Below are 23992 nucleotides of genomic sequence, written 5' to 3' on the forward strand. Positions count from 1 at the left end.
GGCTTACCAGTGGTAAAAGAATTTTCAAAATCGCTTCAGTAGTTCTCCCCCTGCAGCACTATAAACTTCACCTCTTCATAATATTAGTATAGATTTTTAAAAATATCAGTATTTTATTTCAGTATTTTTGTACTACAGTATTTTAGTTTAGTTCATCATCATTCACCATTAATAACCCATTTATTCGGCTCACTGTTGAGCACGAGTCTCCTCTCTGAATGAGAGATTAGGCCAATAGTCCACCACGCTGGCCCAATGCGGCTTGGCAGACTTCGCACACGCAGAGAATTAAGAAAATTCTCTGGTATGCAGGTTTCCTTCAGTTTGAGAAACGTGATATTTAATTTCTTAAAATGCACACAACTGAAAAGTTGGAGGTGCATTCCCCGGACCGGATTCGAACCCACGCCCTCCAGAATCGGAGGCAGAGGTCATATCCACTGGGCTATCACGGCTTCTATGGTTATTGACTATGGCTCTTAAAATTATTGTAATCTTTATTAGGGTTTTTTAATAAATAAATAACACTGAATACAATATTAAGAATGTATTTTTTCAATTAAATTCTGTATTATAACAAAATACTGAACATCACAAAATAGTTAATTTCTGTTCGCGGCTTGTCTTTATAAAACCTCAGACCAATTATTGTATAGGACCTGCCTCGCTAGACGTTACTTTTCTGTCAAAGTATATGATCAACGATCTAATGCGATTGTAAAAACTGTCTCTATAGTATCGATGTTAAATAGTTGTAATCGTGTTCGTCGGTTAAAGAGCTCTGTAAAAATACCTCTTTGTGTAATTGAATTGTGTAAAAAACGGACAAAAACTTCTAGTTTAGTTTAAGATATACACCAAATCTAAGCTCGTTTTCTTCAGAAAATGACAGACAATTTTGTTCGTGACTATGAGTGCGATACAGGTCCTTCTATAATTGGTCTGAGTATAAAATACATAAATTAGCTTCACTTGTAACTATGTATGTATGTATGTATAATCTTAATTTGACCCACTTCTCGGTCTTCGATTAGGATGAAATTTTGCACACGCTCTGAGTTCTGATGACAATACATGACTAGCTAAGAAACGTCATTACAAATCCAATATGGAGAATTGCGTATTTCATGTATTCACTTCCAGCTACCACACCACTACAATGTCCAGAATAACTTTATCGTTCATTAGCGCAGAAAAAGTTAGTCAGTTATCCAAATTCAAGTCACTTGACTTCGTCAAGTAGGCTCCAACTACATGTATCAACAAAGAAATGGTCATCCGGAAACCAAAACCCACTAATTTTTCGACATAACTCAACGCGTTATTGCTACCGCGGTCTGCAAAGCAATAGACAACAGACCACACAAAAACATGGCGACCGGCGACAAGCTCCGCATCTATCCCAAGTAACCCATAAAGAATTACACAACGAGAAATGTGGACGGTTCGAAAGCCACAAGACCATTGAAGCCGACCGTACGGCGAGCGCCTTATATAGCGGGTCGTTCCCGCCCTATCGCTACCCCTCTCTAACTCCCTACTCATTACGGAAATCGCGACCTAACGTCGGTACGAGCCAACACGAAATCAAGCGACGTCATATCTGTCTCAGACTAGTATTTCCTACATAATATAATCACAATTGTATATATGAGGAACCTTGAAACCTGTCACCTTCCAAAGCCATCACGGCTCTAATCCATAGTTAGTTACCGCAGTTGTCTATGGTAGGAGCATGTTGACAAACTGACACCTGTTACAATGACGAAGTCCTATCGACCACTGTCTCTCTGACTATTTGCGAGCTCGTCCAATTTCAACAGTTTAAACAACCTATGAAACGTAGTCTTCTTAAAACTTGGCAAATTAACATCGTTATTAACAGCTTGCAACATTTTAGCTAGTGTTAAAGATTCGCCATTTTTTATTATACTTATTGCTTTATTTAAAATTGTTTTTTTCTGGAAATCGGTTAATTTGTCAGATTGTTTGACTCTGTTTTTTCGTGCTTTGACTGCGCCTTCTCTCTCGTATTCCTTCATTATTCTAAATACTGTTCCACTGCTTATGCCTAGAGTTTTTGATGTTTTTTGTATTAAACGCGTTTTGTATGGATACTCGTTACTGGACCATGTGGCACGTATGTAATTGTGCAAGTTGATGACCTCTTGCTTTTGTCTCCATGTTAAGAAATTGTGCTGTGAACAAAAAATATTTCGTTATCAACCCATATTTGCCTCACTGCTTATGACTCTAGGCCTTAGTCCACCACGCTGGCCCAATGCGGATTGGCAGACTTCACACACGCAGAGAATTAAGAAAATTCTCTGGTATGCCGGTTTCCTCACGATGTTTTCCTTCACCGTTTGAGACACGTGATATTTCAATTCTTAAAATGCACACAACTGAAAAGTTGGAGGTGCATGCCTCGGACCAATTTCGAACCCACACCCTCCGGAATCGGAGGCGGAGGTCACGGCTCAAAAAAGAAAAAAATATTTAGTGTCAATTAAATATCATCACGACAACGTTTCAATATTTATAGCAATAGATCATCAACGTACGCAAACATATATGTGACACCTGGAGTATCCATACAAAACGTTCATACTAAAATTACTTAAAAGATAGAAAAACTCACATTTTATTATTTATTTTATTCTGTATAAGTTAGCCCTTGATTACAATCTCACCTGATGGTAAGCGACAATGCAATCAAAGATGAAAGCGGGCTAACTTGTTAGGAGTAATATGAAAAACCATATCGGTTTATACAGGACATCGGACCGGAACGTCAAATCGCTTGGCTTTGTTGTCGGTAGGGTGGTAACTAGCCACGGCCGAAGCCTCCCACCAGCCAGACCAGGGCCAATTAAAAAACTTTAATCAGCCCAGCCGGGGATCAATCCCGGGACCTCCGTCTTGTAAATTCACCGCGCACACCACTGCGCCACGGAGGACGTCAAACGTTCTTAAAATATTAAGGTTTTTTACTTATTTGTTTTAAAAATAAATAAATAAATAAACTTTTATTAATTGATATCGATATATTTCGGACCCTTGTACCATGTACTACACGAAATTATATTGTTTATATTAAATTTTATATGAATCAACTAATCTATTAATTACTGCACTTGTCTATGGTAGGAGCATGTTGACAAACTGACACCTGTTACAATGACGAAGATCTATCGACCACTGTCTCTCTGACTACTTGCGAGCTCATGCAATTTCAACGATTGAAATATCCTTTGAAACGTACTCCTCTTACAGCTTGCAATATTTTATTAAGTGTTAGTGATTCGCCATTTTGTAAATATACTGTTATCTTTGTCAATAATTGTTTATTTATGAAAAGCGGTTAAGGTTAAGGTTTCCTCACGATGTTTTTTCTTCGGCGTTTGAGATAAGTAATATTTAATTTCTTAAAATGCACATAAATGAAAAAATGGTCACATGCCCGAAACAGGATTCGAACCTACGCCCTCCGGAATTGGAGGCAGACGTCATATCCACTGGGTTACCACGACTCTACAGATAATGTACCCAATGTATATTAATATCCATTAGTGTTATTTGGAATAAAAAGTTAATTACAATTGTAACAAACTTTTAAAAAATCAATAATTTTTAAACACCCTGTATTTTCGGACGCTTGTACCATGAATGAATACTACACGAAATGAATATTGTTTATATTAAATTTAAAATGAGTCAACTAACCTATTAATTATTGCACTTGTCTATGGTAGGAGCATGTTGACAAACTGACACTTGTTACAATGACGAAGATCTATCGACCACTGTCTCTCTGACTACTTGCGAGCTCATGCAATTTCAACAATTTAAATATCCTTTGAAACGTACTCCTCTTAAAACTGGGCAAATTCACATCATAATTAACAGCTTCCAATATTTTATTTAGTGTCAGAGATTCGCCATTTTTTAATATACTGTTAGCTTTGTGTATAATTGTTTTTTTATCAAAATCGGTTAATTTATCTGATAGGGTGCCTCTCTTTTTTGGTGTGACGGGATCTTTGACGACTCCATGTCTTTCGTATTCCCTTATTATTTTATATACAGTTGTTCTGCTTATGCCTAGAGTTTTGGCTGTTTTTTTAATCATGCCCGTTTTATATGGATATGCGGTAATCGGCCATGTGTCACATATATGTTGGTGTAGGTTGATGATTTCTTGCTTTTGTTTCGATGATAGGACTTTGCGCTGTGAACAAATAAGTGTTTTAGCAGACTCAGAAGCGGATTACAAAAATAAGGAAACCGATGTCTAACAAAGGTTATAATAAAATATAATTCACAATATTTATTAATAATAATAATTATAAAATCCTTTATTCAGCTAAAAAAACAAATGAAAAATCAAGAAGAAATTACAAACTAATACTAACAGAGCTTACAAGCTCTGTTTCAAGGTCTGGCTGGTGGGAGGCTTCGGCCGTGGCTAGTTACCGACAAAGACATACCGCCAAGAGATTTAGCGTTCCGGTACGATGTCGTGTAGAAACCGAAAGGGGTGTGGATTTTTCATCCTCCTCCTAACAAGATAGCCCGCTTCCATCTTAGATTGCATCATCACTTATCATTAGGTGATTATTATAGTCAAAGACCCTAGAATGGCAGAGAATGACCTTGAGTGGAGTCACGCACTTGTGAATGTTGTGTGTAGGGTTTATTGCGAAAATAAAATAAGAAGGGGGTGAAATAGGGGTTGAAAGTTTGTATGGAAAGTCCTTCATTTTTAGAGTTAGAGTTTTAAACATTTGTTCATGTGAGTCTCCTCTCGGAATGAGAGGGGTTAGGCCAATAGTCCACCACGCTGGCCCAATGCGGATTGGCAGACTTCACACACGCAGAGAATTGTGAAAACTCTCTGGTATGCAGGTTTCCTGACGATGTTTTCCTTCACCGTTTGAGACACGTGATATTTAATTTCCTAAAATGCACACAACTGAAAAGTTGGAGGTGCATGCCCCGAGCCGGATTCGAACCCACATCCTCCGGAACTGGAGGCAGAGGTACCAGGCATAACCACTGGGCTATTACGGCTATAGTGTTATAATTTTTTTTGAAAAATATGTACCTTTTCATGTTTTATTCTTGGCCAATCTAGCAAATCTTGACCGGAGCTGCTAGGTTGAGTGTCCACACCTAATTGAAATTAAGAAAAATTAGTAACGAAAGACACAGATTAAAGAAAAATATGCAGAAAGAGCGCACGGCATACGACAGTGTCGTAGCCGCTCCAAATACGAAATTCAAAAACGAATACATTCTCGAGTCAGTACGACACGAACCGTCGCATCAGTAAGTTTCAATATTATTCAGAAAAAATGGTGTCTATGTTTTTAAATATTTTAAAAACTGTTCACAAAAACTAAAGATATAAGACGGAGTATTTTTTATTGGTAATTATTGATTATTATATTAATTTACGTAATTGCTGTTAGTGTTAAATTTTTAAATACAAATTATGAAAAAGTGTGTATATGCGGATGTCAAGGAGACGCTTGACGTTTTTTTATGGGTTTCACCAGCTTCATCACGGAAATGTAAACATTCATTCTGGATCATATTTATTCTGTGTGTGTGAAAAAAAATCCAAATCATTTGACTCTAAAATAGAAAAAATTAAGGGGGGTGAAATAGGGGTTGAAAGTTTGTATGGAAAGTCATTATTAGAGTTATAGTTTTAAAAACTTGTTCATAAATCATTAAAAATACGAAATATAATATGATTTAAGATTTTTTTAAATTCATCCCCTAAAGTGTTGAAATAGGGGATGATAGTTTACATTGACTTCCGCTTGTAATTAATAATTAAAAAAATTAAATCAAAATTATTTGACCCTAAAATAAAAATAGACGGGGGTGAAATAGTAGTTTTCAACTACACTATACACTGTTTTACCCCCTTCTATTTTGTTTTGTTTGTATGGAAAATCCTTAATTATTAGAACTTTAAAAACGTATTTAAGAATCATGAATTAAAAACAGATGGCTATCTAAGGGTATAAAAAGGTGCTGTATAAATAAGCGTCGTCTATATTTGAAATTTTTACAATCACCAGACAATAAACATATAAATCAAACAAAGTATAAGAAGTATTCGCGACTACTTAAAAGTTGTATTGAAAAATCACAAGCAATTACTAATAAAAAGTTTATAGCGAGATCTAAGAATAAGTCCAAAGCGTCTTGGGATATAATTAATAACAGTTTTCAATCTAAAATATCGAATAGAGAAATAAGTAATGTTAAATATCAGGGCATTACTTATTCCACCCCAAGTATAATTACAGAAGTATTTAATAACTTCTTTCTGGACATTAGCAATAAATCTAATGATGTTGATTATAAACAAAATTTGACTTGTGACATAAATAGTAATCATAAAACACTGTATCTGACGCCAACAAACATAGACGATGTATATAAAACAATTTTAGGACTAAATATGACGAACTCAACGGGATATGACAACTTAAATACTAGACTTCTAAAACGCTGTGCTGCTTATTTGGCACCGCCACTTATGCATATTATAAATCTATCTTTTGTGGAAGGTGTGTTTCCAGAAAAACTCAAGTTGTCAATTGTAAAGCCAGTATACAAAAAAGACGATAAAAGTGATATAAAAAACTACCGTCCTATAACTCTAATACCTGTACTCTCAAAAGTTTTAGAAAAAATTATGCACAATAAACTATTTAGTTTTATATCACACTGCAACATACTAAAAGATGAGCAATATGGCTTTAGAAAAAATTGCAGTACTACACTAGCCTGCTATAATCTTAACAAAGTTATCACAGAGAACCTTAATGCGAAGGAGTCGGTTGTATGTATCTTTCTAGATATGACCAGAGCATTTGATCTAGTTTGTCATAAAACTCTTCTAGATAAATTGGAAAAGTATGGTATTAGAGGAAAATGTTTACAGTGGTTGGAAAGTTACCTTAGCAATAGAATGCAATGTGTTGAAATTTTAAATACAAATAATTTTCGATGTAATACATACCGATCAAATTTTAAAATTCAAAATCCATATGGTGTTCCTCAAGGCAGTATCCTAGGTCCTTTATTATTTATTTTGTATATAAATGACCTCCCGAATGTCATCAAACACAAATGCATTATGTATGCTGATGATACAACTATTGTCGTTACTGGCAAGGATAGATCAACTATTGAGTTTGAATGTAACGATGCTTTATCAAAAGTTATCCAATGGTTAGACAGAAATAATTTGTCAGTCAACATGCAGAAAACAAAATTTATTCAATATATGCCATATAACAACATATCCTCAAATTTCAAAATTAGTTATAAAGGGTCGTCTATAAATGAAGTAGAAACTACAACTTTCTTGGGGATAATAACTGATAAATATTGCAATTGGAAATCCCACATCGAACAATTATGCGCCAAGTTGGATAGATTTGTATTTGTTCTTAGAAGATTATATCAAACCAACAGTTACAAAACAGCTTTGTTGGCATATAATGGATATGTTTCTTCACTGCTAAGGTATGGAATCATCTTATGGGGAAACTCCGTACTTATAAACACTGTGTTCGTTAAGCAAAAGGCTTGTTTGAGGGCCTTATGTGGCTTGCACACGCTTGACTCATGTAGACCTTTGTTTAAAAGGTTCAATGTTCTCCCTCTGCCTTGTTTGTATATATTAGAAATATTATTACTAGTTAAAAGATATCCTAAATATTTTAAAAGTTACAATGAGTTAAGTGATGTCAGGCGAAGAAGAAAAGATAAGCTAATAATGCCACCAAAAAGGCTTGACATGTTCGCTAAGAGTGTACATTGTAGTGCAATTTCAATATATAACAAACTACCAGATATCTATAAGATTGACAATGTAAATAGTTTCAAGAGTAAGGTTTCTAAAATGCTTATGGATAAATGTTTCTATAACTTAAATGAGTATTTAAATTACAAATTTTAATGATATTCTTTTTTTTTTTTTTTTGACGTATGATAAATATTTTGACATAATTTTAATTGACATGTGTGTTTGACATAATTTTAATTGACATTTTAACATTTCACTGGTAATAATTACTTGACTTTGCACTAAATTTAACAAGGTTTAATAATTTTGACAGTATATATTATGACTATTATTTTATTTTATCTGTCACAGTAGTTTTGAGTTAAATTTGTCATAATCATTGAATCTTAAAATGTTAAAATGTATAAGCTATTACATATGTTTTCTTTTTTTTATTTTTTTGTTTGCTTTTAAATTAGGATTATACATAGTCTATTTAAATTTTTCATACACCAAATTATTATGGTAGAGAGTATCAGGGTCTTATTATATTTAAGTAATCTTTGTAAACCTGCTTTCTGATGAATAAATAAATTATTATTATTATTATTATTATTATGAAAAAAAAATACAAAATATAATGTGATTAAAGAATTTTTAAAAATTCATCCCCTAAAGTGATGAAATAGGGGATGAAAGTTTACATTAACTTCCGCTAGTAATTAATATATTGACTTACTATTTTTATTGAGTGTTTGAGCAAATTCACTAGACGACCGAGTCTCTTCATCATCTGGTTCATACTGAAAAAGTAAAAAAAAAATTATTTTGATCTGTTTGAAAGTGGTGCCAAAAAACATAAAACGATAAAATATTTTTAGTAGATTTTGAAATTTTATAATCTCATTTATTTTGCAAATATCCAGACAATCTTTGCTTTTTATGTATAAATTAGTTAACATTGACCTTATTTACCCGAATTAACATAACAATCAATATATTCAAACCTAGTCTTAGACCAATTATAGAAGGACCTGTATCGCACTCATAGTCACGAACAAAATTGTCTGTCATTTTCTGAGGAAAACGAGCTTAGATTTGGTATATATCTTATGATAAACTAGAAGTTTTTGCCCGTTTTTTACACAATTCAATTCCGAGAAAGATATTTTTACGGAGCTCTTTAACCGACGAACACGATTACAACTATTTAACATCGATTATATAGAGACAGTTTTTATAATCGCATTAGATCGTTGATCATATACTTTGACAGAAAAGTAACGTCTAGCGAGGCAGGTCCTATACAATAATTGGTCTGAGAACCTAGTCATCATGCCCATTAAGACTATCGAAGCTTATATATCATAATATTATCATCACGTGTATATATGTATTTGTTATAATATTATATATGTAATTATGTATTGAAATAATAGTATAATATTTTTTATTAGGTCTATAGTTTAACTTATTTTAGTTCTTTTTGGTTATTTATTATTAAGTTTATTTTTCAGTTTAATGTCATTGTAGGTATTAGTTTAGATTATAAGGTTGTGTTGGCTGTGTTCGTGGCGTTACCCAATCTGTGGTTCCAACGAAAATTATGATGAGCTGGGGCTATTTTCTGGCTTATGCCACACATCGCAGGGTATTATCATGGATGCTCAGACCAATTATAGAAGGAACTGTATCGCACTCATAGTCTCGTACAAAATTGTCTGTCATTTTCTGAAGAAAACGAGCTTAGATTTGGTATATATCTTATACTAAACTAGAAGTTTTTGCCCGTTTTTACACCATTCAATTACACAGAAATGTATTTTTACGGAGGTCTTTAACCGACGAACACGATTACAACTGAGACATCGATACTATAGAGACAGTTTTTATAATCTCATTAGATCGTTGATCATATACTTTGACAGAAAAGTAACGTCTAGGCAGGTCCTATACAATAATTGGTCTGAGCCTGGATGTCATGATGTACTGGAGATATTGTGATGTGTGGCATAATTTCGAAATTAACGCATTTTTCTTTCTTTTCTTTCTTTCATCACCTGAATTCTGTGGGCCGATGATGTATGGGGCGGTGAGCAGTCCCCTATAGACGCCTTTTCCCGTTCTTTGCTTGGTTGATGTATCAAGTCTTCTTTCCAACTTTGTTCAGAACATTCAGGCAGTGACTCCATAATACCTAATTTAAATGAAAAAACATGTTGGTACATACGAATATATTTTTTTTATGAATGTTATTTAAACGGGTACATACCACGATAAAAAGACGAGATTTTTAATGTCGATATTTCGACCCAGTTATTTTTTTTTATTCTTTACAAGTTAGCCCTTGACTACAATCTCACCTGATGGTAAGTGATGATGCAGTCTAAGATGGTAGCGGGCTAACTTGTTAGGAGTAGGATGAAATCCACACCCCTTTCGGTTTCTACACGGCATCGTACCGGAACGCTAAATCGCTTGGCGGTACGTCTTTGTCGGTAGGGTGGTAACTAGCCACGGCCGAAGCCTCCCACCAGCCAGACCTAGACCAATTAGACCTCCGTGGCGCGGTGGTATGCGCGTTGGATTTGCAAAACGGAGGTCCTGGGTTCGATCCCCGACTGGGCCGATTGAGATTTTCTTAATTGGTCCAGGTCTGGCTGGTGGGAGGCTTCGGCCGCGGTTAGTTACCACCCTACCGACAAACTCCTACCTTCCTACTAATATTATAAACGCGAAAGTTTGTAAGGATGTTTATTGCTCTTTAACGCCGCTACTACTGAAGCGATTTGGCTGAAATTTGGAATGGAAATAGATTTTACTTTGGATTAACGCATGGGCATCATCCCGAAAAAGTCCATGATTACCGCGAGATTTGTGATAAATTAATTCGCGGGCGTCCTCAAGTAAATCATAAAAAAATACGAAATATAATGTGATTCAAGAATATTTAAAATTCAACCCCTATTGGTTAAATATAGGGTTGAAAGTTTTCCACGCGGACGAAGTCGCGGGCGTCCGCTAGTTACTTTATATACCTATATCTCGAAACGAGATCAAAACAAAGAAATTGTTAATTTTGCGTCTCTCATCCCATCGAAGCGAAAGAGAGAGCAATATTTTCGATTGTGTCGCTATTGGTCGACATTTATCTTAACTTAATCCTACTAGCCAATAATAGCAAAGTCCAAAAAAAATAATACTTACTGTCACCAAATTCGCTACAAGATAAAGTCTCCTCATCGTCGAAATCACACTGAAAATGTAAAAATAACCATCAAATGGGATGCTAACCGATTAAACATAACTATGGGCCTCAAAATAATATGCTCCCGACTGAATTTATTTCGGCCACGGCGGTAAATCTCGCATGGTGAGATTAACTATGTAGATATTATAGAGATTAACTATATAGATATTATAGCGATTAACTATGTAGGATTACCTATGTAGATATTATCTAGAATTCTAGATTAACTATGTAGATATTGTAGAGATTACCTATGTAGATATTATAGAGTTTAACTATGTAGATATTATAGAGTTTATCTATGTAGATATTATAGATATTAACTATGAAGATATTATAGATATTAACTATGAAGATATTGTAGAGATTACCTATGTAGATATTATAGAGTTTATCTATGTAGATATTATAGATATTAACTATGAAGATATTATAGATATTAACTATGAAGATATTATAGAGATTAACTGGGTAGATATTATAAAGATTAACTATGTAGATATTATAGAGATTAACTATGTAGATATTATAGATATTAACTATGTAGATATTATAGAGATCACCTATGTTCTTATAAGAGAGATTAACTATGAAGTTTTTATATAGATATTATAGAGATCAACTAAGTAGATATTAAAGAGATTAACTATGTAGATATTAAAGAGATCAACTATGTTCATATAATAGAGATTAACTATGAAGATATTATAGAGATCGACTATGTACATATTAAAGAGATTAACTATGTACATATCATAGAGATCAACAACGTAGACATTATAGCGATATACATATACGAGCTGCAATAGACGAGCGACAAATCCGAAAAAAATATGTTAAAATTTTAGATAGTATAATAATTTAGGGGACCATATTATTCGAGCCTGAATTTCCGCTACAAATAATTTTACTGGAATTTTAACAATAATAATTATAAGCAGTTTTTTATATCGTTTTTTTACGGGAAACACCAGTTTAAGTGAGATTGTGGATTACATTTTACTAATTGTTGCTTTTACTAATTTTTGTAAGAGGCCCCTGTAGTCTGGGGGGCCCCTATCATTGATACGGCTGATACGGTGTTAGCTACGCCCCTGATAAAGATAAAAGATTTAATTGTATGTTTGTTTCCATTGAATCTCTCTAAATTGAAGGCTCTGAAACTACTAAACCGATTTGAAAAATTCTTTATTGTGAAGCTACACTATCACCGCCTTCAAAGTGATCAAATGGTAGCACATACTATCATATTTTTCGCTATTTAGTTCATTTTTGTGAATTTTAAGTTTGTTCAATTTTTTGTTAAAAAGATTTTAATAATTTTTGTTAAATGTGTTAATATTTATTTATTTATTTGGTCCACCAGTGACTACAGCATTTGCACAAGTACAATCTAAAAAAAAAAAAAGATATCATCTATGTAGATATTATAGACAAGAAATTAGTAATACTCACTTTAAATTTAATTTCAATATTATTTTTAGCACATGGTTGCAGTTCAAAGTTCATACACACATTGTCTGTGCCTTCAGCTGAAATGGTTAATATATTTACGTCATTTCTAGTTGTGTATTCGATAATATCAGACCAATTATAGAAGGACCTGTACCGCACTCATAGTCACGAACAAAAATGTCTGTCATTTTCTGAAGAAAACGAGCTTAGATTTGGCATATATCTTATACTAAACTAGAAGTTTTTGTCCGTTTTTTTACACAATTCAATTACACAAAAAGGTATTTTTACGGAGCTCTTTAACCGACGAACACGATTACAACTATCTAACATCGATTCTATAGAGACAGTTTCTATAATCGCATTAGATCGTTGATCATATACTTTGACAGAAAAGTAACGTCTAGCGAGGCAGGTCCTATACAATAATTAGTCTGAGTGGATAATAGATCCCTTGACTAACTTTTTCTAGGGTGTCTAGACCTGATCAATCTTGTAAAGTAAAAATTTCAATTTGAGCCACAGAGTAACCAGAGTGAGTCTTTACAAGCAACGTACTGAAGCCGGTGAAACCCTTTTGACGACCTCCGTGGCGCAGTGGTATGCGCGGTGGATTTACAAGACGGAGGTCCTGGGTTCGATCCCTAGCTGGACCGGTTGAGGTTTTTTTTAATTGGTCCAGGTCTGGCTGGTGGGAGGCTTTGGCCGTGGCTAGTTACCACCCTACCTACAAAGGCGTACCGCCAAGCGATATACCGTTCCGGTACAACGTCGTGTAGAAGCCGAAAGGGGTGTGGATTTCATCCTCCTAACAAGTTAGCCAGCTTCCATCTTAGATTGCATCATCACTTACCATCAGGTGAAATTGTAGTCAAGGGCTAACTTATAAAGAATAAAAAAAAATTGTCTATGATCTTACCTGAATTTTCCGACTCTTGTTTGACATTATGGGTAGGAGTGCTATAGACATAATTACTGTTGTCCGAAGCTTTGTCTATGGTTTTATCTGAAATGTTTTTAATACTGGTATTCCAGGCTTTATCTATGCTTTCATGTGAAATGTCTGATTCTTCTTTGATTTTAATGTTACAAGATCCAGCATTTATGTCTATGGTTTTATTTGAAAAGTCCAGCTCTTCTTTGACTGTATGGAAAGGCGTGTTATAGACATAACTACTGGTGGTGGCATTGTCTGTGGTTTTATATGAAATGTCTAACTCTTCTTTTATGACATTGCCACATAGGCCACTGTTTTTGTCTATGGTTTTATCTGTCAGGTTTAAATTTCGATTGTTTTTGAGGAAGTTATTGTATTTATGTGTGTCCCAGGCATTGTCTGTGTGTTCATTTGTAACATCTAACTCATCTTTTATCACATTATTACAATGGCCATTGCTTTTGTCTATGGTTTCATCTGGAATGTCCAACTCTTGTTTTGCTACTTCGAAATAACTGTCATAGACATTTTCACAGGTACCACTATTATTGTCTATGGTGTCATCTGGATTGCCTGTATCATGTTCCTTCATTCTCAAATGAGAGTGATAGATGTTGTGATAGGTAGCACATTCTCTGTCTATTACTTCGTAATTCAATATTCTGGGCGTTTTTTGTCTGGCAATCGTATCTTGAGCAATCGTCTCATGATTATATATATGCTTGTCATTGCAAAAGCTTAGGAATGACGAATAGTAACTGTCATCGTTCATCTGAGGTGACTTTTGGTGACTGGCTGATTGGCAGAAATTGTGTCCCTTTGAATTAATCCTGAAAGAAAGAAATCAATCAATAAATGTATTTATTTGCGTATGTACGCAAACCTGGACAAATTAAGAAAATCTCAAACTGCCCAGCCGGGGATCGAACCCAGGACCTCCGTTTTGTAAATCCACCGCGCAAACCACTGCGCCACGGAGGCCATCAAAAACGAACGAATTTTTGGAACGTAGTTCCTTAACGCGGGTTGCGAAAGGGGGCTAGACGGAAAAAATTAAGACCAAAAAGTTGTAACGACACTTTTTACCCGATAGCGTAAGAAGGGGGGTAATGTTTTTGATATAGTTGTAAGCCTTGACCTGAAGACAGCTGGCGAGCCAGGGTCTCCAAAAGGCCCCCCGACACCAAAAGGCCTCCCGACCCCAAAAGGCCCCCTGACCTCAAAATGCTCCACAACTTCAAAAGGCCTCCCGACCCCCAAAAAACCTTGGAAAGAAATTAATTTTGATGAATGTTCGAAGATTTGATGGGATGGGTTGGGATGCGTTATCGATAGCAATATCGTTAACGATATCTATACCAATAGAGATGATAGCTATAGCGAACTTCGTTCCATTCGGGTGTCCCTTGGCATCTCTCAAGTTTTTTTTCTTTTTTTTTAATGTTTGTTACCTCATAATTTCGTCATTTATTAACCTAACTTGAAAATTGTTTTTTGTTTGATAGAGTATACTTCCAGATTGGTCCCATCTAATTCATGAAAATCGGTTTAGTAATTTTGTGTTAAAATAAAAAGAAGGTCTTGGATCCAATAAGCAATTTATTCTACACTAGCGAACGCCCGCGACTTCGTCCGCGTGAAAGTCGTTGTAAACTTTCAACTACCCCGACCCTAACCTACCTCTACCCTACCCCTACCCTACCCTATCCCAACCCTACCCCTACCCAACCCTACCCCTGCCCCTACCCTACCCTACCCCTACCCTACTCATTAAGGCTGCACTTCTTTATTTATTCCTCCCACCGCGAGCCGCGTCCACCGTTACACAAAAATAATCCTTACAGCATGAATTAGTATTCACGCGCGATGGCTTAGCGTATTTCATGTTTAACTTTGGTGTTTCTTTACCAATTTTTATGATTCTTTTTTTATTTAATAGGTAATAATGTTAACTTTCTTATTAGGGATGAGTGATGAGTGTTATAAACATAAGAGTAGACAAATATAATTAGAAAGTTTCGAACTGCTAAGCTATCGTGTTATTGTGAGTCAACCATAAAAGAAAGATGCTGTTGTGTTTTTTATATAATTTCAAGGAGAACATTTCCGTCATACATGATTTCTATGTAGCCTTAACCATTAAGGATGTATACGCGACGAAAGCTTAAAAAATGGAGTAACTTCTCCCGTTTTCTCAACATTTCTCTTCACTGCTCTGCTCCTATTAATCGTAGCGTGATGAAAAGTATACTATAACCTGCCTAGGAGTAGTAAGAATAATTGTACCAAGTTTCGTTAAAATCCGTCTAGTAGTTTTTGTTTCTATTAAGAACATACAGACAGACAGACAGACAGACAGACAAAAATTTTACTGATTGCATTTTTGGCATCAGTATCGATCACTAATCACCCCCTGATAGTTATTTTGGAAATATATTTCATGTACAGAATTGACCTCTCTACAGATTTATTATAAGTATAGATATAGATGTCCAAAAAAGAAAAATATAAAAACATTAAAAAACTACATTCAGAGAAATGGCAATTCCTTTTATCAAAGGTCTATGATTTCACCAATGTAATAATTTACTTTGAATAATAAGAATAAAAATATATTAAAATAATAATAATAATAATAAGAAAAATAATGACACCTGCCATCCGTCTGGAGTGACATATTTTTTTCAAACAAATAAATAAAATTAAAATAATTTAAATATATACGCTACAAATAAGCCAAATCAAATAGAAACAGTAAAATGAATTTGAAGAACATTATAAACCATAGAAAATATGCGACGAGTTGGCGGCCAGAGCACCAGCGCACGAAATAACATCTTCATATCGTCGTCGACGTCGCCGTCGTCGTCTGAGGAATTTAAGACCCCGCCAACATCTGCGGGGGATGAGACACCCGTGCGGACGACTCATCGGGGTGTCACCACACGACGACGGCAACACCAACAACAACAGCAACAACACCAGCAGGACGTCGACGAGATACCACTACCGGAGAGCTTGGATCAAGAGGGGCTGCGGGCTCCTGTGAGTGCTCCCGCTACCGGTGGTGTAGTGCGTCGCATGAGATGGTCTCGTCCACTCAATGAGAGCGTCATGCGAGCGTACTATGGGGCGACAGAGGGGGGAACTAACCTTACTGCGTACCGGTCCAGGATGTTGTCTATGTTTCAGACTCTTGAGCCAACAGTGACCGTGACTGCGCAGCGACTATCGGATCAGGTGCGAGCAATCCAGCGACGTCATCTGCTAGATGAAGCTCACCTTGAACGACTGCGCTCTACTTCAGTACAAATCGATACCATCCGTAGCTTACCTCAGCAAACATAATTGCAAACCAACATCCCAGAGGTGCTACAGAATGGTATCGATATGCAAGTAAGTAGCCAGAATTATGAGCAATTGAGGAGAACTTTGGAGGATTCTATTGTGACATACAGGTACATGCCTCTTAATTTAAGACCAAAATTGCCTCGTTTGCCTGTACATAGACGAAATATGGCGTTAGTGGGGGTTCTAGATCAGATTTTAGGTGAATATCTCGTAACATCTGAGGACCTAAGTGATACGCATTCGATTCTATTCTGTGGAGCCGTTGCGGCGTGTCGTATTGCGGGTGTCAAATTCCCTGAACCACGCACGGTTCCGCAGAGGACGGGTCAAGCACCAGCTTGGCGGACCAGAATCGAAAGGCGTATCACACTGACTAGAACTCTCATAGCTAAGCTAATCTGCTTCAAGGAGGGCAACAATCGCCCTAGAGTTATGCGATTTGTGAATCAGGCTTTTGCTGGGACTGACACACGTCCGTTCCAGTACTTGGCTTGTGTCACCGAACGCATTGACTTCTTGAAGCAGAAAGTCTATGCATGGGCACAACGCATTAGGCGTTATAAAGAGCGCATAGACCGGTATAATCAGAATAGAATCTTCCAAAGTGACCAACGGAAAGTGTACAGGAACTGGGAACGATCCAGTGCCAGTGTAACAGATGGGGAACCTCCGACTTCTGATGCTATGTCAGATTTCTGGCGTAGCATCTGGTCGGCCCCCGTAGGCCACACTGAAGGCGATTGGATGAGTACTGTCAAGGAAGAGTGTGCAATGGTGGAACAAATGATTCCGATATCCATTACTACAGAAAATGTAAGTTGTGCAATTCGTCCGGCGTCAAACTGGAAATGCCCAGGACCGGACGGATTGCACAACTTCTGGTTAAAATGGTTTCGTAGCGCCCATTCTATCTTGGCAGTGCAATTTCAAAATGCCATTGACACTGGATTGCTACCGGCATTTTTAACAACTGGTGTCACGTTCCTGCTACACAAATCCGGAAGTACCACAGACCCCAAAAACTACCGACCGATAACATGCTTACCCACCATCTATAAGCTCCTTACATCCATTCTGTCATCAAAATTAACGATGCATATAAATGCAAATAATATTTTGGCCCCAACACAGAATGGATGTAAGGCCCGGTCTCGTGGTACAAAGGAACTTCTCCTCATAGACACTGCTATTTGCCAACAGGTTCGGCGAAACAGAAAAAATCTCACGGCTGCTTGGATAGACTACAAGAAGGCCTATGATTCGGTGCCTCATTCATGGCTCATGGAGGTCATGCGGTTGTACAAGGTCGATACAACACTATGCTCTTTTCTTGAGTCATGTATGAGACAGTGGATGACAGTTCTTCGTCACCCAGGCGCTTCTGAGTGTTCTGATTCGAATGAACTGATAGGGATTAGGCGAGGTATTTTCCAGGGCGATAGTTTGAGCCCTTTATGGTTTTGTCTAGCCCTTAATCCTCTCAGTACTTTACTGCGGGATTCAGGGCTAGGCTTTCGCCTTCGCAGGAGTGGTGAGCTCATATCTCACTTGCTTTACATGGATGACCTCAAGCTGTATGCATCAAAGCGTACAGACCTTGTGTCATTGCTGAAGATTACTCAAACCTTTAGCAATGACATAAGGATGGAATTTGGTGTAGACAAGTGTGCGGTCATCAATGTAGAGCGAGGAAGGATAGTGAGCTCCAAGAATATAGTTATTTCAGAAACTATCATTCTCAGATCACTCCTTGAAGGCGAGACCTATAAATACCTTGGAATGACAGAAGCACTTGGTATTGAGACAGGGAATATGAAACAGGTAGTGAAGGAACGCTTCTTTGGTCGCCTGAAAAAAGTCCTAAAAAGTCTTTTATCAGGCGGTAACAAGGTGCGTGCCTTCAATAGCTGGGTCATGCCCTTACTCATATACACTTTTGGCATTCTAAAGTGGACTCAAACCGAACTGGATTCCCTGGACTGTAAAGTCCGCAAACTGCTGACGTCATACCGGATGCATCACCCCCGTTCATCTGTAATGAGATTGTACATCCCACGCAAGTGTGGAGGACGTGGCTTCTTAAACGCCAAGAACCTCCATAATCGTGAGGTGTGCAATCTCAGAGATCATTTTCTCAAGATGAATGTGAGTATGTTTCAGGATGTCGTTGCAGTGGATAAGGGACTTACCCCGCTATCCCTAGGCAAAGAGAACTGGCGCAAGCCTATAGTAATTAGTAACTCAGATCGTGTGGCAATATGGAAGAGCAAGGAGTTGCATGGACGATTCTACAAGGCCCTTACTGGGCCGGATGTAGATCAAATAACATCTGTATCTTGGTTGCAATTCGGTGACCTCTTTGGGGAAACCGAGGGTTTTGTCTGTGCAATTATGGACGAAGTTATAAAGACGAGAAACTACCGGAAACACATTATGAAAGATGGCACTCTAGACATCTGTCGAGCGTGTCATCGTCCTGGGGAGTCCCTCAGGCATATTGTGTCCGGGTGTTCTCACCTTGCTAACGGCGAATACTTGCACAGACATAATCAAGTAGCCAAGATAATCCACCAACAGCTTGCTCTTCAATATGACCTTATCGATTTTGAGATGCCTTACTATAGGTACGACCCAGCGTCAGTTCTTGAAAATAGCAGTGCATTGCTCTACTGGGACCGAACGATTATCACTGACAGGCATATTGTAGCCAATAGACCTGATATAGTGCTAGTCGATCGGTCAGTGTGTCGTGCAATAATTGTTGATATTACGGTTCCACATGACGATAATCTGGTTAAAGCCGAAAAGGAAAAAGTATCAAAATACTTGGACCTTGCTCACGAGATTACCGCCATGTGGAATGTTGAGTCAACTATTATTGTTCCGATAGTTGTTTCAGTCAATGGTCTTATAGCGAAAAGCTTCGACCAACACCTTAAGAAGCTTTCGCTTAACTGTTGGATCAAGAGTCGGATACAAAAGGCAGTGATTCTTGAGACGGCGCGTATTGTGAGGAGGTTCCTCACACTGGAGCCCTGACCACCGGTTACTTGGGCACTCAAATGTCCCGCAGCGGGAGGGTGAATTTTTTTTTTTTTTTATAAATTTTTAATAATGTTTTGTATTTTATACTTATATTGTTAAAAATTTAAAAAAAAAAGAAGTAATAAATAAATGAGAGACTAGAAAAATAATATATAATGAGATTTTTCATTGAATAATATTTTTCTATAATAATTTTCTTTACACAGAATTCAATAGCTACCCGATACTTTTTTGTTATTCAGTCACTTAAATTTAAAAGGCAAATATTTCTGTATTCAGAAGATATTCAATTTCTTTAAAGAAAATAAAACAAAGGGCGTAGAAGTTGTTGCCTTATTTGTAAAAGCGACATTGAGAGATTTACAATTTTTATTATAGAAAAAAAAAAACAAATTTCCATCTGAAGGAATGTCGACATCTTGGCAATAAATTTCTTGTGCCTGTGTACAGTTTCTAAACTGTTGATATGGAACATGAAATGAATGAATCGCTGCGTTTCTTCTGAATTATTACGTATTTCTTCTGAATGTTTACATATTTTTGCACTGCAATTATCATGTGATCTAAAATTAACCAATCAAAAAATATTGATTAAAAAATTCAAAATTCAAAATTCATTTATTTCAAGTAGGCTCAGTTTACAAGCACTTTTGACACGTCAGTTGACTATTTGTAAAGATTCTACCACCGGTTCGGAAGGCAGGTTCTGCTGAGAAGATACCGGCAAGAAACTCAACAGTTGCTCTTTTGAAAAAGTCATACAGTATTACAATTTACATTTGACAACAATTAAATTACAATTTCTTATAGTTTTATTTCCTGTGTGAAGGTGGAAGCTGATCCAATGGCCTCCAAGCACCTTTGTCGTTAAGGAACTCATCAATAGTGTAGTAACCTTGACTAAGTAAATGTTTTTTAACACATTGCTTAAAGTTGTGCATTGGCAAGTCCATCACAGTCTTGGGGATCTTGTTATAGAAGAGTACACCCAAACCCACAAAAGATTTTTTAACTCTTTGGAGACGATATGCAGAAATAACTAACTTATGCCCGTGTCTAGTAAGACGTGGGTTTAGATCTCCTTTTCGTTTGTACAAATTAATATTTTGTCTCACATAAACTATACTGTTATATATATACTGACAGGCTACTGTTAAAATGCCTATTTCTTTAAACTTTTGACGAAGGGACTCGCGTGATTTTAGTTGATATATTGCTCGAATTGCTCTTTTTTGAAGTACAAATATAGAATGTATATCAGCAGCCTTGCCCCACAACAAAATACCGTAAGACATTACGCTGTGAAAGTACGCAAAATAAACAAGTCTAGCTGTATCAACATCAGTAAACTGTCTTATTTTTCTCACTGCAAAAGCAGCTGAGCTGAGTTTACCTGACAGTTTTTCTATATGAGCACCCCACTGAAGTTTAGAATCCAAGGTCACTCCCAGGAAAACTGTGGAATTCTCTATTTCTAGTGTTTCACCATTGATCATTATAGACTTATCTAATTTTATAACATTTGGTAATGAAAACTCAATACATTTAGTTTTCTTTGCATTTAAAAGACATCATACTCCAAAAAAAAAAAAGAATTAACAAATAAATTAGCTATAATGACCTCCAATAGAAGGCCAACCATGCCATTAAGTACCCTCAACCAATTTGCTTGAAGCTATTGCAGCTGATTGCACAATTGACCAATTAAAAAAAAAAACATTTCACTAAGTGTTTTTTTTTTAAAGATAAAAAAAATCATACTTACACATCGGAATAATGATTTAAATTGTTCAAGGCCTGTAATCTTTCTTTTTTCCTATTGTAATATTCTTTATTTTTTTGTTTAACACTTTTAGGTAACTTTTTACATTTTTGTTTCTTCAATTTCTGCGCTTCGTAATGTTTTTTTCTTCTTTCTGCATTAGTTTTGGGTTTTTTAGCTTGTAATTGATCTGCCTCACTACATTCATCTGATCTTACTGCGGTTATGTTCTGTACCATTGTCTTTTGTAATTTTTTTCTCTCACGATATTCTCTACATTTTTGTGCATTTGACTTTATTCTTGACGTTTTAGTTTGTACCTCAGTAGTTGACGCTTTAGTTGATTCGCTATTGAAATAGAAAAAGCAAAAAATTTTACATATACACACACATATACACAGACATATTTTAAAGATCTGATTTATGTTAAATATTATGGAATAAATTACCAACATACTATAGTACTATTTTTTGCCTTTTTGCCAAAAAAGAAAATAGTTTGTATTTTTATGTATTAGTAGGCAAAAGGAGAGTTGGCAGACCTCAGAAGCGCTGGACAGACGACATTGCTCAAGTGGCTGGTGGGGATTGGATGAGGTCAGGACGGGACAGACGAAAGTGGAAACTGCTGGAGGAGGCCCATACCCAATACAATGGGATTCATGCAAACGTAATATAAAAAGAAAAAAAAATCTATTAAAAAAAAAATTGTATTACTAATTTGTATGAAATAAATAAAGACTTTATTATTATTATTATTATAGTACTATTTTTATAAATGAAGTTTTATTTGTTTTGTAAACACAACAGCAACTCTCTACTTACTAACTCTATCAGCAATAACCGGAACTTGTGAAGAAACATTGTCAGGATTCATTATTGTTATTTTTTTTTCATTATCAACCAATCTTCGGCTCACTGCTGAGCTCGAGTCTCCTCTCAGAACAAGAGGGGTTAGGCCAATAGTCCACCACGCTGGTCCAATGCGGATTGGCAGACTCCACACACGCAGAGAATCAAGAAAATTCTCTTATATGCAGGTTGCCTCACGATGCTTTCCTTCACCGATTGAGTGATATTTAATTTCTTAAAATGCAAATAAATGAAAAGTTGGAGGTCGATGCCCCGGACGGGTTCAAACCCACACTCTCCGGGATCAGAGGCAGAGGTCATATCCACCGAGTTATCATGGCTATTTTTTATTATTTATTATGTACAAAAAACCTGTATACACTCAACAATAATAATCATCGCGACACCACACTGTTCAATGCGAAATAGAAAGACGAAACAAAAATAACTGGCTTGCGTACAGATATAGCAAAGTGTCGTTACAACTTTTAGTCTTAATTTTTTCCGTCTAGCCCCCTTTCGCAACAAGGAACTTCCAATCCCGTTTCGCTCCAATCTCCCTGTCAAACTATTGAAACACAATAATGTCGCTGAGCTTTGTGTGAGTGTTAAGTGCATTGAGAGATATAGGAAATCATTGCGTCTATATGTATTTGAGACGGTATATAGTTTGGACTATTTATTACGTCTATGTTCAGAAGAGTTCAATTCAATTCTTCTGTATGGTTTTAATTTGTGATAAATGGCTTTTAGATAAATGATGGCGTAGAGATAAAAAATTATGACAAACAAACTTGTACTGTACTTACTGTTGCAAATTATTTTTATGCATTCCGATGACTGTTGTTTACTTCTACTCTGGTGTTTATTGTTCGTCCCAATTCTATAATTGTTTACTTTACTACCGTAATTTATGATATTTGATCCTTAATGTGTTTTATCATCAGAACAAAATGAAAACAAATGATTCTAAATGATAAGCCATCAGCAAAATAGTTAAATAAACAAAATTTGAAAAATATTGCAAAATTGTAAACACTTGTAAATAACAATAACGACCACAGATCACTATAGATAACGACCATAGAGTCATAGACTTCCTTAGTTCCTTTAATCTGTAATATAGATAAATAGAATAATAGAAGTATGGCACAGGCACAGAACACAGATCACTATAGACTATGACAAAGGAAGGTAGAAATTGTCAAACTTATAACTATTGTACCTTTTCTATGTATCTAATCTCAGACCAACTATTGTATAGGACCTGCCTCGCTAGACGTTACTTTTCTGTCAAAGTATATGATCAATGATCAAATGCGATTATAAAAAGTGTCTCTATAGAATCGATGTTAAATAGTTGTAATTGTGTTCGTCGATTAAAGAGCTCTTGAAGAGTAAAATACCTTTTTGTGTAATTGAATTGTGTAAAAAACGGGCAAAAACTTCTAGTTTATATGATATATACCAAATCTAAGCTCATTTTCCTCAGAAGATGACTGACAATTTTGTTCGTGACTATGA

The 23992-nt window shown here is 36.0% G+C and overlaps 1 protein-coding gene across 2 annotated transcripts; it reads right to left on the minus strand.

Annotated features, from left to right (window-relative positions):
* Positions 1–1248: 1248 nt before the first annotated feature.
* LOC112046168 (uncharacterized) lies at positions 1249–23555 on the minus strand. Of its 2 annotated transcripts, XR_008252265.1 has the most exons (10): positions 23278–23555; positions 21620–21964; positions 13441–14288; positions 12522–12598; positions 11024–11072; positions 9877–10013; positions 8556–8619; positions 5108–5175; positions 3727–4231; positions 2062–2198 (listed from the first exon to the last, which is right to left on the minus strand). XR_008252265.1 is itself a non-coding variant. In XM_052890245.1 (9 exons), exons 1-9 carry the CDS (start codon positions 23298–23300, stop codon positions 1773–1775), a joined length of 2037 nt encoding a protein of 678 aa, XP_052746205.1. In that variant the 5' UTR covers positions 23301–23551; the 3' UTR covers positions 1249–1772. The 2 variants fall into 2 exon arrangements, 1 of the variants encoding a protein (XP_052746205.1); XM_052890245.1 differs by lacking the exon at positions 3727–4231 and having other exon boundaries at positions 1249–2198; positions 23278–23551.
* Positions 23556–23992: the final 437 nt, after the last annotated feature.

The sequence above is a fragment of the Bicyclus anynana genome, chromosome 27 (genome assembly GCF_947172395.1).
Source record: "Bicyclus anynana chromosome 27, ilBicAnyn1.1, whole genome shotgun sequence".
NCBI classification, from domain to species: Eukaryota; Metazoa; Arthropoda; class Insecta; order Lepidoptera; family Nymphalidae; genus Bicyclus; species Bicyclus anynana.

Bases quoted from the DNA above. Each gene is read 5' to 3' on its own strand.
- LOC112046168 (XM_052890245.1), bottom strand. From the start codon at position 23,300: ATGCATAAAAATAATTTGCAACA. The intron at 8,620-9,876 runs GTGATGAAAGAA...TTACTTTTTCAG, and splicing joins CATCGGCCCACAGAATTCAG to TATGAACCAGATGATGAAGA. The intron at 2,199-5,107 runs GTACATATTTTT...TTTTGTTCACAG, and splicing joins CAAGAATAAAACATGAAAAG to CACAATTTCTTAACATGGAG.